The sequence below is a fragment of the Coregonus clupeaformis genome, chromosome 2 (genome assembly GCF_020615455.1).
Source record: "Coregonus clupeaformis isolate EN_2021a chromosome 2, ASM2061545v1, whole genome shotgun sequence".
Lineage (NCBI taxonomy): Eukaryota > Metazoa > Chordata > Actinopteri > Salmoniformes > Salmonidae > Coregonus > Coregonus clupeaformis.
Window position 1 is genome coordinate 14,486,933 of NC_059193.1, and position 25,794 is coordinate 14,512,726.

Below are 25,794 nucleotides of genomic sequence, written 5' to 3' on the forward strand. Positions count from 1 at the left end.
AGACTTTATCGACACACACACACACACACACACAAACACACACACAGTTGTCTTTGCTAATGGAATTTCCTCTCTCCCCTGTTCCTCTTTCCCCCCTTGCCTCTCCTCACGTTCAGGTGTGGCCTGGTACCTGGGCTCCTCACGTGCACCTGAACCACGTCAACTAGCCGGCCGGCATCGACAGCAATCAAACACACACACACACACACCACAAACATGAATTGAATTTCCAACTGACAACAAAACCTTGACGAGACAAAAACCAACAGATTTGTAAAACATGCTAACTTTAGTAGAGAACAGAGAGCAAAGCAGAGTTTGACCAATTGGAGAGAAATTATCTTGGCACCGTTCTTTAATAAGAAATAAAGAAATATACTACAATTTGAGCGAGGGCTGTTATGGTGGTGGGGTCGGGAGGGAGGGAAAACTCTGGGCCCTAGTTCTGTTTAAAGTCCTGTTGATGTCTGATGAACAACCAAACGGATGGTGACAGCCTGTCCAACTGGCTCCATGCTCTGTGTAGCTTAGCTTTAGGACTTCCACCCACGTACAGAGTTCTCGCTCTCCTTAAGGGGAGAGCTTGACCTGATAAAGATGATGATGATGACGTAGCTAATGATACTCAGCCAAGAACTAGAGGATGATGATTACCTAAAGAGAGGGCGAGAGAAAGAAATCAGAATACCTTTTAGTGGTAAATACATGTATAATTGTTTACATACTAAAAAAAGGGTTAAAATGAGAGTACGTTTCACGTCCTATAGTGGCTCTACTTTACGTAGCCTGTATTAATGTGAAATATTTACCTTAATATTCAATAAAAATATTGAAATGTACTTGTTGTGGCAGTGCACTTTTTTGTATATGTGTAGGTAGGGCTTTGTATTTATTTCCCCAAAATAAATAGCATGTTTGACTAGTGACAACACAATGTATTTATATATTGTCGTCTTCGAAAATAAAATCTGCACACTCAACTCATGGCTCCGACGCGATACATTTAATAAATACTAACATTTTGACAGCTAATGCTGCGTTCATAATCAAGTGGGAAGGTGGTATTTACCACATATGACTGGGGAAAAATCCACTTGAACGCCCCTCCAACTGGTGATTTACTAGTGGGAAACGTCTATCATCCCTGAGCTCTGACTTCTCCCACATCGGTGTCCAAATCACTAAGGACTTAAAATGGTCCACACACACAGCCTCTTCCCCCTCAGGAGGTTGAAAATATTTGGCATGGGCCCTCATATCCTCAAAGTTCTACAGCTGCACCATTGAGAGCATCTTGACTGGCTGCATCACTGCTTGGTACGGCAACTGCACCGCCCTCGATCGCATGGCGCTACAGAGGGTGGTGCAGACAGCCCAGTACATCACTGGGGCCGAGCTCCCTGCCATCCAGGACCTCTTTATCAGGTGGTTTGAAAGGAAAGCCCGGAAAATTGTTAGACTCCAGCCACCCAAGTCATAGACTGTTCTCTCTGCTTCAACACGACAAGCGGTATCGGAGCAACAAGTCTGACACCAATAGGCTCCTGAACAGCTTCTATCCCCAAGCCATAATACTGCTAAATAGCTAACAAAATGGCTATACGGACTATCTGCATTAACTGTTTTCTTTTAATTCGATTTTTGCACTGACTTTATGCACACTCACAGGACTCTATACACTCACACTCCAAAACACACACGCGCACACAATTTGCTCACACACAACACAAACAAACATACTGACTCTACACACTCACATACAATCATCAATAACGCTGCTGCTACTCTATTTATTATATATCCTGAAGCCTAGTCACCTTACCCCTATACAGTGCATTCGGAAAGTATTCAGACCCCTTCACTTTTTCCACATTGTGTTACGGCACAGCCTTATTCCAAAATTGATTAAATTGTTTGTTTTCCGCAATCTACACACAATACCCCATAATGACAAAGCAAAAACAGGTTTTTAGAAATGTTTGAAAATGTATTACAAATAATAAAACTATCAATTTACATAAGTATTCAGATCCTTTACTCAGTACTTTGTTGAAGCACATTTTGGCAGCGATTAAAGCCTTGAGTCTTCTTGGGTATGACGCTACAAGCTTGGCACACCTATATTTGGGGAGTTTCTCCCATTCTTCTCTGCAGATCCTCTCAAGCTCTGTCAGGTTGGATGGGGAGCATCGCTGCACTGCTATTTTCAGGTCTCTCCAGAGATGTTCGATCGGGTTCAAGTCCGGGCTCTGGCTGGGCCACTGAAGGACATTCAGAGACATGTCCCGAAGCCACTCCTGCGTTGTCTTGGCTGTGTGCTTAGGGTCGTTGTCCTGTTGGAAGGTGAACCTTCGCCCCAGTCTGAGGTCCTGAGCACCCTGGAGCAGGTTTTCATCAAGGATCTCTCTGTACTTTGCTCCGTTCATCTTTCCCTCAAGCCTGACTAGTCTCCCAGTCCCTGCCGCTGAAAAACATCCCCACAGCAAGATGCTGCCACCACCATGCTTCACCATAGGGATGGTGCCAGGTTTCTTCCAGACATGACGCTTGGCATTCAGGCCAAAGAGTTAAATCTTGGTTTCATCAGACCAGAGAATCTTGTTTCTCATGGTCAGAGTCCTTTTAGGTGCCTGGGCGATGAAACTACGGAAAGCCATTCATTTCCAATGGAAGAAGCGAAGTGGGCAGGGGATCGTTGAGCGACGCATGCATGGGCGAGGGAGCGTGAACAGGACGGGACCAAATATGCAAATACTCTGTGACATCGCACCGTAATTGACTCATCGAAGCTCACTATAGATTCCAGCCTCTACTGGATTGGCTGTTGATTCCTAGCAGTACCTAGCATGCTTGCTAGCATTCACACGAGGGCGAAGCTAGCGTGGTGAGGCGGAATACAAGTGCTAGTTAATGCAGCGTTCACTTTTTTTTTTTTCACCTTTATTTAACCAGGTAAGCCAGTTGAGAACAAGTTCTCATTTACAACTGCGACCTGGCCAAGATAAAGCAAAGCAGTGCGATAAAAACAACAACACAGAGTTACATATGGGGTAAAAAAACAAAGTCAAAAAAATACAACAGAAAATATATATACAGTGTGTGCAAATGTAGCAAGTTATGGAGGTAAGACAATAAATAGGCTATAGTGCAAAATAATTACAATTAGTATTAACACTGGAATGCTAGATGTGCAAGAGATTATGTGCAAATAGAGATACTGGGGTGCAAAAGAGCAAAATACATAACAATATAGGGATGAGGTAGTTGGGTGGGCTAATTTCAGATGGGCTGTGTACAGGTGCAGTGATCGGTAAGGTGCTCTGACAACTGATGCTTAAAGTTAGTGAGGGAGATAAGAGTCTCCAGCTTCAGAGATTTTTGCAATTCGTTCCAGTTATTGGCAGCAGAGAACTGGAAGGAATGGCGGCCAAAGGAGGTGTTGGCTTTGGGGATGACCAGTGAGATATACCTGCTGGAGCGCAGACTACGGGTGGGTGCTGCTATGGTGACCAATGAACTAAGATAAGGCGGGGATTTGCCTAGCAGTGATTTATAGATGGCCTGGAGCCAGTGGGTTTGACGACGAACATGTAGTGAGGACCAGCCAACAAGAGCGTACAGGTCACAGTGGTGGGTAGTGTATGGGGCTTTGGAGACAAAACGGATGGCACTGTGATAGACTACAGTCAATTTGCTGAGTAGAGTGTTGGAGGCTATTTTGTAAATGACATCGCCGAAGTCAAGGATCGGTAGGATAGTCAGTTTTACGAGGGCATGTTTGGCAGCATGAGTGAAGGAGGCTTTGTTTGCGAAATAGGAAGCCGATTCTAGATTTAACTTTGGATTGGAGATTCTTAATGTGAGTCTGGAAGGAGAGTTTACAGTCTAACCAGACACCTAGGTCTTTGTAGTTGTCCACATACTCTAGGTCAGACCCGTCGAGAGTAGTGATTCTAGTCGGGTGGGCTGGACTGGTTGGAACTAGTAAACTCAAATTTCCAACTTGCTTAATGGTTGTACGTGTATAACCAAAGATTTTTATAACGAATATAGACTACAGCATGTCGTTTCCAATGGGAACAAATGAGTCACAGTGCACAACACAAGCAAGGAGGTGGGCAGAGCCAAGCACAAGCTAGCAAGATCCTTTTGGCACATTCTAGCCACATTTGCATATTTCCGTTAGGGAACGCCTACTCTGAAGTGCGCGTGTGCAATAACTCAATTTGTCTTTGCACTCCTAAACAACTGCAATTTTTTAAAACTGGCAAAGGGTAAAGTCTACAAAACTTTGTCCACTCTGTTCGGCACAGATTGTAGTTTTGGGAACAGAAAACTGTATAGAGATCAAATGTTTCATTGATGAGAAAATGTGCAGAATGTCAGCAAAAATCCATCTCGTTCCATCTTCTCCCACTGCCGGCCAATGGGCTTCCAGTCACTACCATATTTGGTAGTGAGTGGAAATGCCAAGCGGATGCTTCGCATTGATATGTCCAGTGAAATATCTCTCATTGTCCTATCTGTGTATAATTACAACCAGTTAGCAAGGTTGAGAGCTTCAAGTTCCTTGGTGTCCACATCACCAACAAACTATCATGGTCCAAACACACCAAGACAGTCGTGAAGAGGGCACGACAACACCTATTCCTCCTCAGGAGACTGAAAAGATTTGGTATGGGTCCTCAGATCCTCACAAAGTTTTTCAGCTGCACCATCGAGAGCATCCTGACTGGTTGTATCACCGCCTGGTATGGCAACTGCTCGGCCCAGTACATCACTGGGGCCAAGCTTCCTGCCATCCAGGACCTCTATACCAGGCGGTGTCAGAGGAAGGCCCTAAAAATTGCTAAAGACTCCAGCCACCCTAGTCATAGACTGCTCTCTCTACCGGTACCCCCTGTATATAGCCTCGTTACTGTTATTTTGTTGCTCTTTAATTGTTATTTTTCTATTTGTTTTATTTATTATTTACTTCAGTTTATTTTAGTAAATAATTTAACACTTATTTTTCTTAACTGCATTGTTGGTTAAGGGCTTGTAAGTACAGTGGGGGAGAAAAGTATTTAGTCAGCCACCAATTGTGCAAGTTCTCCCACTTAAAAAGATGAGAGAGGCCTGTAATTTTCATCATAGGTACACGTCAACTATGACAGACAAATTGAGAATTTTTTTTCCAGAAAATCACATTGTAGGATTTTTTATGAATTTATTTGCAAATTATGGTGGAAAATAAGTATTTGGTCACCTACAAACAAGCAAGATTTCTGGCTCTCACAGACCTGTAACTTCTTCTTTAAGAGGCTCCTCTGTCCTCCACTCGTTACCTGTATAAATGGTACCTGTTTGAACTTGTTATCAGTATAAAAGACACCTGTCCACAACCTCAAACAGTCACACTCCAAACTCCACTATGGCCAAGACCAAAGAGCTGTCAAAGGACACCAGAAACAAAATTGTAGACCTGCACCAGGCTGGGAAGACTGAATCTGCAATAGGTAAGCAGCTTGGTTTGAAGAAATCAACTGTGGGAGCAATTATTAGGAAATGGAAGACATACAAGACCACTGATAATCTCCCTCGATCTGGGGCTCCACGCAAGATCTCACCCTGTGGGGTCAAAATGATCACAAGAACGGTGAGCAAAAATCCCAGAACCACACGGGGGGACCTAGTGAATGACCTGCAGAGAGCTGGGACCAAAGTAACAAAGCCTACCATCAGTAACACACTACGCCGCCAGGGACTCAAATCCTGCAGTGCCAGACGTTTTCTTTTCTCATTTTGTCTGTCATAGTTGACGTGTACCTATGATGAAAATGACAGGCCTCTCTCATCTTTTTAAGTGGGAAAACTTGCACAATTGGTGGCTGACTAAATACTTTTTTTCCCCACTGTAAGCATTTCACTGTATGGTCTAAATCTGTGACAAACACAATTTTATTGTATTTTATTAGACAAGGCGAGTTCCACAGCTAAAGGCGAGGAGACGCAACAACCAATGGTTGCATGCTACGTCATCGACTGACAAATTGCTATAATTTTGTGGTTAGCTGATACTTAAAATACCAGGCATTGCAAGCAGTGTTGCCAACTTAGTGACTTTGTCGCTATATTTAGCGAGTTCAGACCCCTCTAGCGACCCATTTTCAAAAAAGCGTCTAGCGACAAATCTAGCGACTTTTTTTTGTGTTATTGGAGACTTTTGGAGACTCTGACGTGAAAGCACTTATCGTTCTTACTCTTCTCAACGAGCAGCGGGTGCTTTGTTACCCCCGTCCCAGAGCACACAGGCAGCCCAGTCCTCGCACAGCAGTCCCTCCCAGCTGCAGTCAGAGCAGGAGATGTTCACCCCTCCGTGTCCAGACTGCAAATGAATCGCGCTGGCTGATCCCGCCCTGGCTTACATTCAGGGTGGGATGTAAATGTAGGGTGTTTTTTAATCACTTTTTCTTTCCCACAACGTTATTCCTCTCTCCTACAGCGTCCATCACAATTACATGCACGTGGCCAATTATGCAAATTAGGCGATTACGTCATTTAGCGACTTTTAGGACAGCCAATAGCTACTTTCCTTACTGAGGAGTTGGCAACACTGATGTCCGGCGTCTGCAAGCTCAAAGCATAGGAACTAACCATTCTGTCACCACCACTCAAACGCGCCCATTGTCTTAAAGGCAGAAGGCAGGTAAGCAGGTTGGAACATTCTAGCCAATGAGAGGGCATATAGGTGTGTGAACAACAGACACAACTCCAAATAAAATAATTTTTCTCAAAGTTGCCGAGATGCCACTTGCGTCCACTTATATCAGTAAATTTGTAACAACCTAAACATTACGAAACATTAGCAAATTAGCATCCAATCACATTTTTTGTTGACCAAATCCGACACTCATAGACCGCCATACAAAAAGCCCCCACTTAGTAAGTTTGTCGCTGTATTCTCGCGTGGACATATTGACGAGAGTGGAACATCTCGCTTTGCCTCTACCTCTCTGGCAACGTGTAGTCACGTTGGTCACGTCACACTAGAGCAACTAGCTACTCTCGTCCAGAGAAACTAACTACCTGGGGATTTCCTTCTCTGGTGCTGTAGTAGCGCACTGATAAACAGATGATCTAATGCTGTGGGAGCCTGACAGCTGGGGGGCTGGGAGGTGCTGGGTGCCAAATGACAAACAGAGTGATGTATGCCTTAGGCAACAAGGAGAATGTGAGGCATGCCAGGTCGTGTGTGTGTTCGTTCACCGTTTCGGGAACCGTGTGTGTGCGCACTAGTTTACAGTTTGGGGTGAAACTTCATTTTAGGCATTGTGTCCTTGTCGGCGGGCGGTGAGTTATGATGACTGTTCTCTTCAGTGCGTCAGAAGACCTGTCATGCAGTAGCACACTTCCTGTTCCCATTACATTTATTATAAAACAATCAATGCTGTATACCAATTAAATATATTTATCTCACGCGGGTGAGAAGTTTATTGTGCAGCCATGAATGTACAATATACCCAGCCTGTGTACACATTGTTAATCAGATCACAATAAATAAAAGTAAATGGGAATATGTTGTTCAGTGGTATCAATACACAGACAGATCCATTTAGTGATGTCATAACTTCATTTGCTGGGTTCACAGTCATATTCAGGTAGGTACATTATCAGAATGTGGTGAGTTGATGTAGATCAGTTTATTATTTTTTGGATGGAAATTATAGTATTTTGAGTCTTGGTGTTTCTGCTGAATAATGTATTTGCTTTGCCATTGTTGTCAAGTAAAACAAATTGGGACTTGTTTATGGTCAGTGTTACTTTCTGTTCTACACCATCGCTTCAGATTAGATCCACTGGATTACTTCTGGATCAAAAGGACCATATCACTCCGTTTAGGACAGCCCCACCCTTCACAGGCGGAGCTAGTATGAGTGACTAACCAGTCGCCCTTCCTCGTGGAGATTATGTTCTTGCGATCACAACACGTCACATGACCAGAGTCACCCTGGCAGTTATTAAATGCACGCGAACATGTTGAACATCTCTCAGTTCGTTCTCTCTAGCTACGGTTGTTGCTGAGCTGACAGCAATACTTATCTGCCAACAAAACCGTCCGCTCTGAACAGCACTGCAGTCGATTCCGTCTCTTATTTGTTTAGCTAGCCAGTTTTAGCTACGTTTTCATTGTTGTGGATCTTGTTAGCAAATTACTTGGAGATTTTCTTGTTTGGTAAACGTTTGTAAACAATCGAATTTGTAAGATCAGCTGATCTTCACACAAAGCATCTTTCTGCGGTTGATCAGAAGAACCCAAACAAACTCAGGATGACTACCAACGCTCAGCAGGCGAAGAGTTGCCCCATCCCTACCCGGGTTCTCACCCTGAAAGACTGGTCTCAGCTCCCCGACTGCTACAGTCAGACTCCCGGGGGTACTCTCTTCTCCACAACGCCCGGAGGTAAGAGCACGGAGCCGGATGTTTGTTTATGATCAACCATGCACCACGCTCAACACGTTTTGTACCAGGGATAATTTATCTAACGTTAGTGTCGTAGTAAATATAATATATTATGGTTTCACCAACATTAGCCAGCTATTTTTTTTATAGTTTGAAAACGAACGTTATATTGTGGGATTAGGGGATCTAAACTAGCTAGCTACTTGTCGAAGGTTGTGCACGAAATAACACGTTCACGTTCTTTAAAGCTGTTTTGAAACGTACATTTACCTACCCAAATCTTGCAACCACTCATCGTTACTCAACCCTCAGTTTCCAGTTTATTTGTGTCGTACATAATACATGCGCAAATGAGTGCCACGCGCTTGTTAGTTAGCTGGCTAAAACTAGTCTAGCTATCTGTGTCTGACTTGCAGCGTAGTGTTCTGTCTTTCAGTTTGACTTGCAGCGTACTGTGTTGTGTATCTGTTTGACTTGCAGCGTAGTGTTCTGTCTGTCAGTTTGACTTGCAGCGTACTGTGTTGTGTATCTGTCTGACTTGCAGCGTAGTGTTCTGTCTGTCAGTTTGACTTGCAGCGTACTGTGTTGTGTATCTGTTTGACTTGCAGCGTAGTGTTCTGTCTGTCAGTTTGACTTGCAGCGTACTGTGTTGTGTATCTGTTTGACTTGCAGCGTAGTGTTCTGTCTGTCAGTTTGACTTGCAGCGTACTGTGTTGTGTATCTGTTTGACTTGCAGCGTAGTGTTCTGTCTGTCAGTTTGACTTGCAGCGTACTGTGTTGTGTATCTGTTTGACTTGCAGCGTACAGTGTTCTGTCTTTCAGTTTGACTTGCAGCGTACTGTGTTGTGTATCTGTTTGACTTGCAGCGTACTGTGTTCTGTCTGTCAGTTTGACTTGCAGCATACAGCGTTTATGTTGGAAATTGTGTATAATATGCTTGCTATGTGATATTTTAAATGCTAATGCAAATTTAATCAATGCATCTTCAAAAAAAGTGTTCAAATTATTGCCTCCAGTCTTTTTAATACAGAGGTCACTCTTCCTTTACTGGAAAAGCTTTATTCTTATTGACAGACGAAAATAAAAAATGCATTTTTAAGTGATGTGGAAAAAAACAAGGTTTACTTGTTCAACCTCATGGCTGCTTACGTGCAGTCTGTGCAGAGCAATCTGGTGGTGAGATTCGGTACTGTCTGTTTACCACACACACAGCTCAGACCTGCGCAAACTCGCTGACAAGGGAGCTGGCTGCTGCAATTCACATTCACAACAACACCCACGTAAAGTGTTATGTTGGGAACCAATTCACAATTAACTTTGACTGGGCCAAATTAAACTTTAGCTTACATATGTTTTGTTAGTTGGGATGTAAGTGAAGTAGTCATAGTGATGGGTGTTATGGTTGTCAAATTTGGCACAACATTCTGGACGGAAAAATACTTGTGAAAAAGCAGATTGTTGGACAATAAGCTCCTCTTGACCTATGGGTGGGCGGTGCCAGATTCAGGGTGATGATTGGGAAGAAGAGAGGGAGACATCCCCTCTGTGCGCCCCCGCAGCTGCCCTGGTGCATTTCAGGAATACTGTAGGAACATTGTGTTCCAGCCAAGTGGAGAGGGAGGGAGGGATCAGAGGGGGGAGGGATTGGGAAGCATAAATGGAGTGCAACGAGGCCTTTCTAAGAATGGTTGAAGTGAGGGCACGAGGGAGGGAGTGGTGGAATGTGTGATTTGGCTGAGGAGCCAGAAAACAGTGTGGTTTCAGGTCCTCTATGGATACTTCATGTCCCTTATGTGTTGTGGAAGGCATGGCCAGACCAGAACAACTTAGTTATGAGCTTTAAGGGGTTATAACATGGATATAACAGCTCTGTTACTGTCGTTACAGTGGTTATTGGTGGTTCTTCATTGATGCCTTACAACCAATGGCCTAGAGTAGTTTTACATGATGCTTCTATAACCAGAAGTAAAGTTTATGCAACTAACTGCTGATGTGAGCACAACAAACATGGTATGGAGAGACTCTTCCGGTCCCCCGCCCAATCATGTAACATCTCCTCTCCCTGTTGTAATGTGATGAGGGGAGGGAGGGTGATGTCCCATTGCCACAAACAGAGTGAGTAGCATTACATGGGACGTGGTACGTTTCCTGTGAACAAAGAGATTGGCCACAGAGCTGGGCTTGGCTGGGCCTCTGCTGCATAACTCATGGCCAGGGTACTATAGCTTAGCTGCTGGCTGGCCTGCTCTCTCTGCATAGCTTCTGCCTGAATTCCTGCCCCAATGTTCCCTCGTGCGCACGCACACACTCCTTCCCCTCCGCTCCCCTTTTGTTCAGGACAGGGTGCTCAACAGGCAGAGGTTGCATAGTGTGTGTATGTGTGTGTAAATAGAAGTGATTAAGTGCAGAACAGTTGTAACTCCAGCATGCTGTACTAATACTAAATACTGCACGGCACCACTCCCTGTCCTCTCCATGTAACCCTGTCCAGGGAAAACTTCACTAGTAGACACCACAACATTGGATGATTCACATCTAACAGCTGTTTATGAAATGTTCTGGAAGGCAGCCTGCTAATTAGTTTATCTAGTACACAGTGGTTCAGGTCAAACTTCAGTTCATCAGCATGATATTCATATTCAGTATGATATATCTAACGGTTGTTTATCAATGTTCTGTTGCAATTCAGGGAATCATCAGTCTCTCAGCTGGTCCTCTGTAGCTCAGCTGGTAGAGCACGGCGCTTGTAACGCCAAGGTAGTGGGTTCGATCCCCGGGACCACCCATACACAAAAATGTATGCACGCATGACTGTAAGTCGCTTTGGATAAAAGCGTCTGCTAAATGGCATATTATTATATTATATTATAACCTGTCAGAGCCCAGTTGTTGGGATTATGGTTCATTGTTTAGCTAGCTAGCTACATGTCTAAACAAAAGACTCCACTATGCAAGTAACCATTTCAATAGAATGTTCATGATGTCAATGCGACAACTGTCGATAGACGTAGCTGGTAAATTCGCTCTGGCTATCTACTTCGATTTCAGAGCAGTCTCGTCTGAGTGTGCCAGAGTTCAGAATAACTGACACATTTACGAACGCTCAACACCAGTTGAATATGGCCGGTGTCAGTAAACGTTGGGGAAAAAGTGTAATTAAATTGTTGCCAGCAGCACAGTTGCAGTCACCAACGCTCTGGATAACATAAAAACAGCCTAAACAGCTCTGCTAGGGCGAATATAATGGTCAGAGTGAGGTGTTCTCTCATTTGTGTCTAGAAGTAGCTAGCCAACGTTAGCCAGTTAGCTTGGGTGCTTGACTGCTGTTGTTAGGTCAGAACACTCAAATCGACCATACTCCTCGGCCAGAGTGTCCAGTGTGCGCTCTGAACGCTCCGAGAGCGAAACGCTCAGAATTTACGAACAGACAATCTGACAACGCTCTGAGTTTACGAATGGACAATCTGACAACGCTCTGAGTTTACGAACGGACAATCTGACAACGCTCTGAGTTTACGAACAGACAATCTGACAACGCTCTGAGTTTACGAACAGACAATCTGACAACGCTCTGAGTTTACGAACGGACAATCTGACAACGCTCTGAGTTTACGAACGTGCAGAAAACCCTCTGGCACTCCAGATTAAATGTACGAACACACCCGTAGTATAAACCAGCCTTTAGTCTCCACCCGTAGTATAAACCAGCCTTTAGTCTCCACCCGTAGTATAAACCAGCCTTTAGTCTCCACCCGTAGTATAAACCAGCCTTTAGTCTCCACCCGTAGTATAAACCAGCCTTTAGTCTCCACCCGTAGTATAAACCAGCCTTTAGTCTCCACCCGTAGTATAAACCAGCCTTTAGTCTCCACCCGTAGTATAAACCAGCCTTTAGTCTCCACCCGTAGTATAAACCAGCCTTTAGTCTCCACCCGTAGTATAAACCAGCCTTTAGTCTTGAAATCTCTGGTTGTTTAGTACATGGCCTCACATGTGAATCCTTAAAGAGATGGGTGGGGCTAAAGTTTAAGAGGGTGTGAACAATGCTGAATGGGTGTAGACAAAGAGCTCTCCAGTATGTGTACCAAAACATTCAAGGGCCATTTTCTCAAAAGTGATTTTACAATTTTATAAACTTTCAAAGCAGAATTACTTTCCCATTGTTCCTCAACTGTAGTGTATGATATACAATTTTCTAGCTCTGAGTCATTACTTTTATCCAGTGTAAAAAAAACACAATTTCAAATTTTGCTACATAAGATCGAGCCAGTCGGTCACCTATGCCTAATAGTCTAGGGGAGGAGAAGATGACATTTGGTTCCACAACAACCAAGGTGTTTGACTCAACATAACCTCCCCTCAACCAGGCAGCCTCAGGAATGGGGTATCAGCACAGGACGTCTGGTCAGCCCACCTAAGCAAACAGAATGTAGGGGAAACTCTGCTGGTGACTACAGTACACATCTGAAGTGTACTACACGGTGCAGGCTACACAGAGTTATGTGTGTTTGGTTCTGGTCTGCCTTCTGTCACCACTTCCTGGTTCTAGGATAATGTGTTGCTGTGCTCCACTTTCCTAGAACGGACTAACTACTGCCAACCCACCGACCACCCCTCTTCTCTTCTCCCCCTCCCTCTCTCCCTCTCCTCGGGCTGAAAACAGGGTGTGTGTGTTTAGTATGCGTCGACCAGCCCTGACCCTGAGGCCAGGGAGGGGTGGACTCTCAGTTCCTTCCAGATACATTCCTCCCTCTGTCCTGTCAGGGACTTACTACTCTCTTGTATTTGTGCGGTTTTGACATCAAACTATTCATGGCCGGTTTTCAAGGACCAGATTAGATAAATCAGGAACTAAATCATCCATTTTGTAGACTGCTTAATGTTGTTGTGTTCACAACTAGTCTAACAGACTTTATGGTACATGAGTCAATTTACACTGGTTTTACTACACTGCTTTGGTCAACATGGTGTAGCTCCCTTCACTGGCAAGTCAACTGACCCTGCCCCCCCCCATCTCTGACAGGAACACGCATTATCTACGACAGGAAGTTCCTCCTGGACTGTCGGAACTCTCCCATCGCCCGTACCCCCCCCTGTTGCCTGCCCCAGATCCCTGGGGTGACGGTGCCCGCTCTGCACCCTCTGGGCAAACTACAGGAGCTAAAAGAGGAGCTGGAGGAGGAGGAGAAGGACCTGGCAGGTAGGAATATACACACACCAAACACACTAGACATGTTACTGTATATACACACATCCTGTACAGACATGTGCACACTGACATAAACTTGCATATGAACACGTAACACACACACACACACACACACACACACACACACACACAGAGGTCAAAGAGGACATGGTAGGTACAAACTGGTAAAACCTGCTGCTAGCTCTACCTTACCTTTTTTATTTCCATTCAACCAGCTATATGATAATGTTGACATGTACCTGGCTTTATGTGCTTTGTCATTATGGATCCTAGTGTTGCCTGCTATCCATGCACATTGTTGGCAATTTATTCCCATCTTTGTGAAATGTAGGATAACTTTCTGCATGTACAGTAGTGTACAGTGTAACCTTGTTAAATATTCTTACCAGACGTGTGTGTATGCAGTTTCAACATCTATGTGTTATTGTGCAAAACTATTGACACCATTTCTAGCCTGGTTGTTTGAAGAAGTGGGTGAGGGGGAGTAGAAGGCCAGAGCAGCATTATCACTTGCTGTTATTCCTGTCTGTGTGTCAAGCATTATCACCTGCTGTTATTCCTGTCTGTCAGGTATTATCACCTGCTGTTATTCCTGTCTGTCAGGCATTTTCGCCTGCTGTTATTTCGGTCTGTGTGTCAATCATAATCACCTTCTGTTATTCCTGTCTGTCAAGCATTATCACCTGCTGTTATTCCTGTCTGTCAGGCATTATCACCTGCTGTTATTCCTGTCTGTCAGGCATTATCACCTGCTGTTATTCCTGTCTGTCTATCAGGTATTATCACCTGCTGTTATTCCTGTCTGTCTGTCAAGCATTATCACCTGCTGTTATTCCTGTCTGTCTGTCAAGCATTATCACCTGCTGTTATTCCTGTCTGTTCGTCAAGCATTATCACCTGCTGTTATTCCTGTCTGTCCGTCAAGCATTATCACCTGCTGTTATTCCTGTCTGTCTGTCAGGCATTATCCCCTGCTGTTATTCCTGTCTGTCAAGCATTATCACCTGCTGTTATTCCTGTCTGTCTGTCGGTCAAGCATTATCACCTGCTGTTATTCCTGTCTGTCAGGCATTATCACCTGCTGTTATTCCTGTCTGTCAAGCATTATCACCTGCTGTTATTCCTGTCTGTCAGGCATTATCACCTGCTGTTATTCCTGTCTGTCTATCAGGTATTATCACCTGCTGTTATTCCCGTCTGTCAAGCATTATCACCTGCTGTTATTCCTGTCTGTCAAGCATTATCACCTGCTGTTATTCCTGTCTGTCTGTCAAGCATTATCACCTGCTGTTATTCCTGTCTGTCTGTCAAGCATTATCACCTGCTGTTATTCCTGTCTGTGTGTTGAGTGTTTGTGGAACGTTACTAGGCCTTAGCCTCTTGACAGTACTGTGAAACTAGGACTCCTTGGACCAAAGTCATGTAATAGGCCTACCTAATACTAGTCTGTCAGGACCTAGACTTCCAAGTCCTGGGCCCTGTTCATTTACTATAGAAAAATGCTTTCTTCCTAGAAGTAGCCTAATCACACCAACGTGAAGTTCATAGGAGCATGTCAAATTGGCTGTCAAATGAAAGCTGAGTCTATGTTTTTCAGAAATTAAGGCATATATACACCTTTCAAAAAATGTCCATCCTAAAAATAAGGAATAAGCAAAGGCTTTGATTTCTGGTCAGATGGAAAAGGCATCTTAGAAAATATCTACCATTTTAAAAGAAGTCTTAGGGTATTAGAAATGCCTCAGAACACAGTGTTGAAGTAAAGACTCCTGCCAACTAATATCAACACTTATATTTAGTTTTGGATTAAAAAAATTATGCCTGCAGTAAGTTTAGGAGACATTGCCTTGGACCTTGAAATTCCGTTATCAAAAACCCAGATCTTTAAGATATTTTCAAATTTCCCCCATGAGGAGGGAGGATAATGAAAGTTCACAAAAGGTAGACCTATCAATTAGTTATACTGTTTTTACTGATATCAAGTTTGTTTATGAATTATTAAGTGATTTAAAACTTAATTCTGTTACCAAATTTGAGAAAAACTGGTAACAGAATTTCTGCAATTGAATTGGTTATAATGGGAAATTATAGTAGTTCCAAAGAACAGTTGGGTTCACAAGTTTGAGTACAGTAAAGAAAAGTGGCGTATAGTTCAGTACAGATTTGATCTTTAGGGGCAGAGCTCATTTAAAATAATAGTTAGAATGTAGAATAATAACCAAATATGCAAAAGAGGAGATTGCATATTTATACATTTTTGTCCCTCTTCAGGATACATCCCCATGAAGAGCATGACATTCATATCCATAATTATGCATTTCTGTGTAGTACAGATCAGGGACTCATGATGTAATTTCGTTACCGCAATTCCGTTAAGGGGTGTAAATCCACTTCACTTAATGTAGTTCAATAACTCAATGTCTCATGTCATAGCTGACACCCCATTCTTTCTGCAGACATTGTTGAATCTTAATTCGGAGCAGATATTTAAGAGTTTTTGGAAAATGTGGGCACAAACTGAGGGAGATTTTACTGAAATTCTGTTACCAAACTTTGCATCTGCACAGTTCTTCCAGCAAATGTGTTTTTATAAAATGTTCAGTTTAAATTGTTAAAAGTAGCCCTTGTGCATAGAGTTGTATGGTACGTTAAACTTGAAATCAATGGATTGTGTTTGGCATACATTTTAAGTGAAAAATCGGAGGCTCAAAGCATTTCCCTTACCGTGGAATTGCCAATAGAACATTGTGTAATGTTCTCCTATCCAAAACTGCCACTATCTCTGTGTATCTTATCTGTTTCTTGGCTGTAGATATCTCTACGTATCAGCTGGCTATCGGTGTCATAGTGCACGGTTTTGTTTTGGCGGCTGAAGACACACACTGTACTATGATAGTGAGCTGTAGGCTAGTTGCAGGCAGTGTCATTAATTATCAGGTTGGTTATCTGTGCTGAGTGTGTTGAGGTCAGATCAGAACAGGGACACTAGATAAACAGTTAAATAGAGCTTGTTGTTTCAACAGCAGAGCGGGAGTGGCCTGGTGTGGTCAGAGGTTTGACTGAAGAAAGGCACACCAGCCACTATCTCTTTCTTTCTCTCTGACCCCTCTCTTTCTGTCCATCTCTAGCTCTCTCCCATCTCTCTGCGCTCTCTGTCTCTCTCTGTCCCCCCTCTCTCTGTGAGGCTAAAGATGATGGAGATGAAAGATGACCTCCTTTCTCTCCCCTCTACTTGGCCAACAGACAGGGGGGTTAAGAGGAGGGGAAGGGTGTATTGGGTTAGGGGATTGTGTGTCTGCTCTGGGAGATTTGTTGTCTCTCCTGTCTGGAGTTGACAAAAACACCACATTGATAAGAAGGATGAACAACACTGTCACTCCCCCCGTCAATACGTTATTATGGGTGTGGTTAGGACTTAGTGGACTGATACAAGGAACGACTGATTTGTTAATGTCCGTCTCTTCTCTCTCCTCTCTCTCTCTCTCTCTCTCTCTCTCCTCTCTCTCTCTCTCTCTCTCTGTCTCTCTCCATCTAGATGACAGCCAGTTTGAGATGGACATCTGAGCAGCAGCTCATTGCCTCCTGTGGAGAGAGCTGTTGTATCTTCTGTTCTGACGTCTGATTGGTCCTTTACGACCAGCATGCGTCACATATTCACCTTCTTCAACTATCTTTAAAAAAAACTTTTTGTTGAGGAAACTCCCCAAAAGAAAAAGAGAATGGGGGTATGTTGAGTTAGAAAACAATGAATCACCGCTGTATAAAGCACAGAATGCTTCAATGGTTGCAGATTCCTGTTTGAGCTGCAGGGTTGGAAGAAGCAATGTGTTTGTTGGACAGTTTTTGATTTGTACATAAGTCTACCGTACTTTTAATTTTTTTTAAAGGAGGGAAATGTTCGATTTTACATTAAACATACAGGGACCGCAGGATTGGTCATGAAGGCAGAGTTGCTGCGTTGTTTTTTAAAACTAATACTCCCATTTTGGAGTGGCTGCTGGGCCTATGAGGGGTCACCCTGTCTGAGCCTGGCATAAGGTTAAAGGTCAGAGGTTGGGGGTGACTGTTAGACAGGCTCCTCCATGCGTCTGCCTGTGGAGGAGGAATTGAAATGTATTAAAATTCAAAATAAAATAAAGACAAAACCTAAACTTGAGTTCCGTCATGTTCTTATTTGTTGTTGGTGCCTCATTCTTCCTCATGTGATTCCTATTTTCAAACTATGCCAGAAAGCCATGTGTACATACAGCAAGTTTACCATGTCATTACTTACTTATATATGCACACACACACAAAACGAAATAATCTGGCTTGCTCTCTTACATCAAATGATTTATCGCCAAACATGTAATTGAGATTGCTGTTATGAAATAAAGAAATACTCTACTTGCTACTGCTGGCTGTCTTTCATTTTCAGATGTAAATAGACTCCCATGACTGTACTTCTAGTATGTAATGTATGCATGTTCTAATTGCTAGAACAATTAGAACATTACCCTAATCTAATCAGCAACAGCATAACCTTCTGTAGCTCAATTGGTAGAGCATGGCGCTTGTAACGCCAGGGTAGTGGGTTCGATCCCCGTGACCACCCATACGTAAAAATGTATGCACACATGACTGTAAGTCACTTTGGATAAAAGCGTCTGCTAAATGGCTTTATTATAACTATGTTTCCAGCCATCCTTTTTATGCGAGTAATGTCGGATAGAAAATGTCACGACAGGCGTGATGGAAACAGCAAATTTGTCAGTTAAATGTCCAAATGCAGACAAAACAAAATACGCTAGTCAAGGTGGGATCTTTTTGTGTCAGTTAAATTAATTATGCAAGAAATGGCGGTGGAAACTCCTTTTGCGCAAATATTGATATAATAACATATCGAAGTTAATTGGAGTCACGCGATTATATTGTGTGGTTCTCCCACTATGACTCGGTAAAGCATGCAGTTTATAGGCTACAGATTAAATAAATTATGATGAACTTCACAGGGTGGTGAATGTGCACAGTGGTGAGGATAATGCTAATTTCCAATAAATATCGAGGGTCTTATTCTGGTGACATTATAATTGATTCTTTGACAAATAAAAATAATCTTGCTCTTTTGTCCATAATAATAATACCTGCACTGTATATGCGAGTGCAAGCTTTTGGCTAGAGCGCACGTGCCAAGACCAGAGTGGACACATTCGCTATACTGTATAACGCAATTCTTTTTGTGACAAACCCATCAGAGTTAAATGCGATGGAAACCCATTTAACTTGTTTTTGTTTTGTTCGGTACAAGGGAATTTAACCGCGAAAGTTATTTTTATGTGCAGTATGTCATCAGGCACAGCCTTTTACCGGCAACAATTCGATGTGATAGAAACACATCTCTGGTGGGGAAATGCGCATATTGTTTTTATGCAGATTTTAGAGTATTCACATTAAAGTCTTTCGCCAATTGGATGGAAATCTAACTATTGAGAAAAGTCAAACCTAGCTAATACACACTAAACAAGTCCCAGCACAAACCAACAGTAAATGACGTGTAGACGGGTTGGTTGTTTAGAAATAAAACCGCCGCATGTGCAACTATGGGGCAAAGCAGATGAGGTTGGCTTAGTTTACATGTTATCATCAATCTATGCTTCATCTCGTGTTTATTTAAAACAAAGTTGCACAATACAACGTTACATTTGTTGTTTAGCAAGCAAATTTTTGCCATATTAGCATAGACGTGGCATCAGTCAAAACACCACCTCAAAACAAGACATGGTGTCAAGAACAAGATCAAACGACCTGAAACATGCCACTTACGATGGCAGCATCTTGTGATTGTTGCTAGCTATCTGCCTGTTCAGAATCATAACGCACGGCATTCTGCCCCTTTGAAGCGCGCGCTTCGTTTTTGTGGCGTCAGCTAAAACCGTCTGAACTAGGGTATTACATAATTGTATTACGTTTTTATTTGAAGTCCTGGCTGTAGGAAATGAAAGCAGGAAATAACATAGATTTCAGACAATGCTGTCTGGGTCTTTTTTTTGGTTCAAAGTGTTGTATCATTTGGAATACTGCACATGTAGCCTACACATGTTATTGAATCGTTTCCAAATGTCTGCCATTAAAACAAAACTCAACTCTACACTGTTGATACAATGTACCTAGTGTATAAAGAAGGCAGTATTGAGTAGTCATTACATTGGGTACACAGCACAGTATTAGAACAGACCAGACCATTGACATTTAGGTTCCTGGAGTGGAAATACTATACATAATAGACAGTGAATGCATAGTATTAAGGAGCCCCTCTAGCTTTTGCTAGGCAAAACTTACTCTACAATGTTGACATAATGTACCCCCACTGTATAATGTTAGGCTGCATTGAGTAGTCACTACAGTATTGGCTAGCTAGACCACACCACCTCTCTCTCACACACACACTAGACCACACCACCCCTCTATTGTAGCTTCCTAAGAACAGACGTTTAACACGTGAGCATGAAGCCCTGGGTGCCCTCTGTGGCAGCATACTGTAGAGTTATGGACTAACATTTAGGATGTATTGCCCAACATATGGCTCCCATTAGTAGGGGACCAAGACCTTTTATTCCTAAAAAAGGAAACCGCTCTCATTCTTTCCAAATTAAATAAAGTCAACACTGATGATAGATCTGTTCTGGGTTTTGGGTCTTGGTTACCAAATATCCTTATCATCCATCTATTTAACTAACACTTTATTTGAACTGTACGTTATAACAGCATCATATTGTCATAAACATACATGCCCCATGCAGAACGTGATCCCACCTTGCAGCATCATGCTTCAATCTAAACAAAAATATAAATGCAACGTGAAGTGTTGGTCCCATGTTTCATGAGCTGAAATAAAATATCCTAGAAATCTTCCATACTCACAAAAAGCTTATTTCTCTCAAATGTTGTGCACAAATTTGTTTACATCCGTGTTAGTGAGCATTTCTCCTTTGCCAAGATAATCCAGCCACATGACAGGTGTGTCGTATCAAGAAGCTGATTAAACAGCATGATCATTACAGGTGCACCTTATGCTGGGGACAATAAAAGGACACTCTAAAATGTGCAGTTCTCTCACACAACACAATGCCACAGATGTCTCAAGTTTTGAAGGAGCGTGCAATTGGCATGCTGACTGCAGGAATGTCCACCAGAGCTGTTGCCAGAGAATGTATTGTTAATCTCTCTACCATAAACTGCCTCCAACGTCGTTTTAGAGAATTTGGCAGTACGTCCAACCGGCCTCACAACCGCAGACCATGTGTAACCATGCCAGCCCAGGACCTCCAAATCCGGCCTTTTCACCTGTGGGATCGTCTGAGACCAGCCACCTGAACAGCTGATGAAACTGAGGAGTATTTCTGTCTGTAATAAATGCCCTTTTGAGGGGGAAAAACTCATTCAGATTGGCTGGGCCTGGCTCCCCAGTTGGCGGGCCTATGCCCACCCATGGCTGCACCCCTGCCCAGTCATGTGAAATCCATAGATTAGGGCCAAATGAATTTATTTCAATTGACTGATTTCCATATATGAACTGTAACTCAGTGAAATTGTTGCATGTTGCGTTTATTTTAGTTCAGTATAGAATGGTTCTAAAGACGTCCAGGTAAGCACAACCCAGTGGAACGTGTCCAGTACTGGGTCTGGGTCGAGGCTACAGGGGATACACAGATGATCTGGAGGTGAAAGACATGAGACCAGCCAGACTCAGCTAGCCTCCTATTACCAGACTGAAACAAAGAAAATAAAAGATGCACAATAACACAAAATACAGACAAAAAGTACATAAAGTTAACGATCTTAAACAAATTAAAGAGGGGTTTGTTCTGAGCCCACTTCATCTTATGAATAAAGAATCTTCCAAGAAAAATAAGCTAATTAACATTGAAAATTATATCGGGGGCACATCAGTTGGGTCAAAATAAAACATAATTTCAGTCTTCCAATTAAACATTAAAAGTGTTTTCCCTTAAAGTATGCTAAATCAATCCAACATCTTCTGACATGAGAGCAGTCAGAGTTTCTGGCTCACAACCAAAACACACATTTGTCATCAATAGCAATTTGTACAGTAAAAGTCTTTACTGGCTACACTTTGTGAATTAGTTTAAATGATACTTCTTCCACCTTACTTTGTTCCAGTTCACTTGTCCCAGGGCTGCATTCCAGTATATTCTAGCAGAAGGAATAGTAACACCTTGACAGAGTTTTCTTAGATATGTTATTACATTTAGATTTTAAAACATTTAAATTCCTTCAAGCAGAATTGAGGCTAGAAATTCCTCAACAGTTGCACCGCTATACTGCATTCTCCTAGAAGACGACAGCACCTCTAGGGATAGTACCAACAATTATTTGAAACTCCTCAGGAGTGATTGGAACATTGTGTGTTCTCATGAAGTCTGGATAATTATATAGTTGTCCATCATAACTCAATAATCGTTGATAATGCTGTTGTCAAACCAGTTCTGGAAAAACTAAGATTAGTTTTTGCATATTGTCTTTATTATTCAGAAAGTATTCACACCCCTTGAACTCAATACTAGGAAGGTGTTCTTAATGTTTTGTACACTCTGTGTATGCTGAAATGGCATTGGATGTTCCCAAAGCAACAATTAAAGACATAGACACAATACTTTTTAATTTTGTTTGTAAGAATAAAACTCCAATGTGTAATATGTAATATTCAAGATCAGGGAGGTTTAAATGTGCTTGATTTTTGTACATCCAACAGTATTTTTAAGACTAGATACGTGAGAATGCTATTCATTGACTACAGCTCAGCGTTCAACACCATAGTGCCCTCAAAGCTCATCACTAAGCTAATGATCCTGGGACTAAACACCTCCCTCTGCAACTGGATCCTGGTCTTCCTGATGGGCCGCCCCCAGGTGGTAAGGGTAGGTAACAACACATCTGCCACGCTGATCCTCAACACGGGGGCCCCTCCTGTACTCCCTGTTCACCCATGACTGCATGGCCAGGCACGACTCCAACACTATCATTAAGTTTGCCGACGACACAACAGTGGTAGGCCTGATTACCGACAACGATGAGACAGCCTATAGGGAGGAGGTCAGAGACCTGGCCGTGTGGTGCCAGGATAACAACCTCTTCCTCAACGTGACCAAGACAAAGAAGATGATTGTGGACTACAGGAAAAAAAAGAGGACTGAGCACGCCCCCATTCTCATCAACGGGGCTGTAGTGGAACACGTTGAGAGCTTCAAGTTCCTTGGTGTCCACATCACCAACGAACTATCATGGTCCAAACACACCAAGACAGTCGTGAAGAGGGCACGACAAAGCCTATTCCCCCTCAGGAGACTGAAAAGATTTGGCATGGGTCCTCAGAGCCTCAAAAAGTTATACAGCTGCACCATCGAGAGCATCCTGACTGGTTGCATCACCGCCTGGTATGGCAACTGCTCGGCCTCCGACCGCAAGGCACTACAGACGGTAGTGCATACGGCCCAGTACATCACGGGGGCCAAGCTTCCTGCCATCCAGGACCTCTATACCAGGTGGTGTCAGAGGAAGGCCCTCAAAATTGTCAAAGACTCCAGCCATCCTAGTCATAGACTGTTCTCTCTGCTACCGCACGGCAAGCGGTACCGGAGCGCCAAGTCTAGGTCCAAAAGGTTTCTCAACAGCTTCTACCCCCAAGCCATAAGACTCCTGAACAGCTAATCATGGATACCTGGACTATTTGCAATGCCCCCCCACCCCCACCCCATCTTTTTACGCTGCTGCTACTCTGTTAATTATTTATGCATAGTCACTTTAACTCTACCCACATGTACATATTACCTCAACTACCTCAACTAGCCGGTGCCCCCGCACATTGACTCTGCACCAGTACCCCCCTGTATATAGCCTCCCTACTGTTATTTTATTTTACTTCTGCTCTTTTTTGTTGTTGTTGTTTTATTTTACTTTTTTATTAAAAAAGAAATGCATTGTTGGTTAAGGGCTGTAAGTAAGCATTTCAAGGGAATGTCTACACCTGTTGTATTCGGTTCATGTGGCAAATGACATTTTATTTTATTTTATTTGAGATAGCAGGTAGCCTATTGGTTAAGAGCGTTGGGCCAGTAACCGAAAGGTTGCTGTTTCGAATCCTCGACCCCGAAAGGTGGACAAATCTGCCGTTCTGCCCTTGAGCAAGGCAGTTAACCCCCAACAACAACTTTGGGCGCCGATGAAGTAGACGTCGATTTAAGGCAGCCACCCGCACCTCTCTGATTCAGAGGGGTTGGGTTAAATGCCGCAGACACATTTCGGTTGTAACGTTCAGTTGTGCAACTGACTAGGTATCCCCCTTTCCCCTGCCTTCAAGAATTACATCCTATTTAAGAATAGGATTTTGAATATTATTCAAAATGTTGTTTTTGAAAAGGTTGGTGGAATTTAATTTCTCATAAAATTGAACTTTGAACTAAATACATGCCTCTTAAATTAGCAATTTCCATAAGCAAGCGTTACTATCCTTGTTAATTGTATACTGTATAAACATACTTTCTCCCCTCATAGGTGTTTCATTTGGAATAACAAAGACATAAAATATAAGAATACATCTTTATTTTTCCAAAGATGGTTTGAGAACGTTATTTTGTTAATGACACAATTATTTACTGAAAATTGACAACTGTATAATTATGTTTTTGAATAAATATGGAATTCCAGTGACGGTGAATACCTACAGGTCTTATAAGACTCTTATCAAGCCTGCTTTTACTCCTGCAGAAGTATACTGGAATTCTACATTTAATAACGTTAATTGGAAAGCGGTATGGAATTTAAATAGAAAGTGGTGTCTTTTAAAATTATTCACTTAATTTATCCAGTTAACCAGGTACTGTCAAGATTTAAAATGTATGTCGATGAAAGTTGTTTTGTTTTTTTCTTTCAAATTGGAAATGAAACTATAAGTAATTTATTTGTATTTGTACTAAGATTTTTGGGACAGATATTGAGCATTTAGATCAACTAGTACTAGGGTACAGCTTGACGGTATGGATGTTTTACTTTTATTTAATAATCAGGATCAGAACAAAGTCTACATAATGTATCTCTTTTACGTGCTCCATAAAATAAATACAATTGTAAGGCGAACCCTAAATGCCTGTGAAGCCTAATGTATTTTTGTTTAAATGTGTATACCCTTGTGTACAGTGGGGGAAAAAAGTATTTAGTCAGCCACCAATTGTGCAAGTTCTCCCACTTAAAAGATGAGAGAGGCCTGTAATTTTCATCATAGGTACACGTCAACTATGACAGACAAAATGAGAAAAAAAAATCCAGAAAATCACATTGTAGGATTTTTAATGAATTTATTTGCAAATTATGGTGGAAAATAAGTATTTGGTCAATAACAAAAGTTTCTCAATACTTTGTTATATACCCTTTGTTGGCAATGACACAGGTCAAACGTTTTCTGTAAGTCTTCACAAGGTTTTCACACACTGTTGCTGGTATTTTGGCCCATTCCTCCATGCAGATCTCCCTCTAGAGCAGTGATGTTTTGGGGCTGTCGCTGGGCAACACGGACTTTCAACTCCCTCCAAAGATTTTCTATGGGGTTGAGATCTGGAGACTGGCTAGGCCACTCCAGGACCTTGAAATGCTTCTTACGAAGCCACTCCTTCGTTGCCCGGGCGGTGTGTTTGGGATCATTGTCATGCTGAAAGACCCAGCCACATTTCATCTTCAATGCCCTTGCTGATGGAAGGAGGTTTTCACTCAAAATCTCACGATACATGGCCCCATTCATTCTTTCCTTTACACGGATCAGTCGTCCTGGTCCTTTTTCAGAAAAACACCCCCAAAGCATGATGTTTCCACCCCCATGCTTCACAGTAGGTATGGTGTTCTTTGGATGCAACTCAGCATTCTTTGTCCTCCAAACATGACGAGTTGAGTTTTTACAAAAAAGTTATATTTTGGTTTCATCTGACCATATGACATTCTCCCAATCCTCTTCTGGATCATCCAAATGCACTCTAGCAAACTTCAGATGGGCCTGGACATGTACTGGCACTGCAGGGGGACACGTCTGGCACTGCAGGATTTGAGTCCCTGGCGGCGTAGTGTGTTACTGATGGTAGGCTTTGTTACTTTGGTC

General features: G+C 42.6%; 2 protein-coding genes and 1 long non-coding RNA gene across 15 annotated transcripts in view; 2 read left to right on the plus strand and 1 right to left on the minus strand.

The window, feature by feature from the left end:
• LOC121533092 (ankyrin repeat and KH domain-containing protein 1) overlaps window positions 1-839 on the plus strand; it is a 52,591-nt gene extending 51,752 nt beyond the window's left edge. For all 13 annotated transcript variants that reach the window (XM_041838860.2, XM_045226675.1, XM_041838867.2 and 10 more), the window contains exon 38: window positions 117-839. In XM_041838860.2, the coding sequence (XP_041694794.2) occupies window positions 117-167 (51 nt within the window). In that variant the 3' untranslated portion in view covers window positions 168-839. The remainder of the gene's footprint in view (window positions 1-116) is intronic.
• A 7,115-nt stretch (window positions 840-7,954) lies between these two features.
• On the plus strand, window positions 7,955-17,808 carry LOC121533155 (eukaryotic translation initiation factor 4E-binding protein 3-like). The gene is made up of 3 exons (XM_041838962.2): window positions 7,955-8,443; window positions 13,467-13,643; window positions 17,188-17,808. Exons 1-3 carry the CDS (start codon window positions 8,311-8,313, stop codon window positions 17,214-17,216), a joined length of 339 nt encoding a protein of 112 aa, XP_041694896.1. The 5' UTR covers window positions 7,955-8,310; the 3' UTR covers window positions 17,217-17,808.
• Window positions 13,556-15,608, minus strand: LOC123492943. The gene is made up of 2 exons (XR_006661941.1): window positions 14,937-15,608; window positions 13,556-14,833 (listed from the first exon to the last, which is right to left on the minus strand). It is a non-coding gene; the product is annotated as an uncharacterized LOC123492943 (long non-coding RNA).
• Window positions 17,809-25,794: the final 7,986 nt, after the last annotated feature.

Bases quoted from the DNA above. Each gene is read 5' to 3' on its own strand.
- LOC121533155 (XM_041838962.2), top strand. From the start codon at position 8,311: ATGACTACCAACGCTCAGCAGGCGAAGAGTTGCCCCATCCCTACCCGG. The intron at 8,444-13,466 runs GTAAGAGCACGG...CATCTCTGACAG, and splicing joins CTTCTCCACAACGCCCGGAG to GAACACGCATTATCTACGAC. The intron at 13,644-17,187 runs GTAGGAATATAC...CTCTCCATCTAG, and splicing joins GGAGGAGAAGGACCTGGCAG to ATGACAGCCAGTTTGAGATG.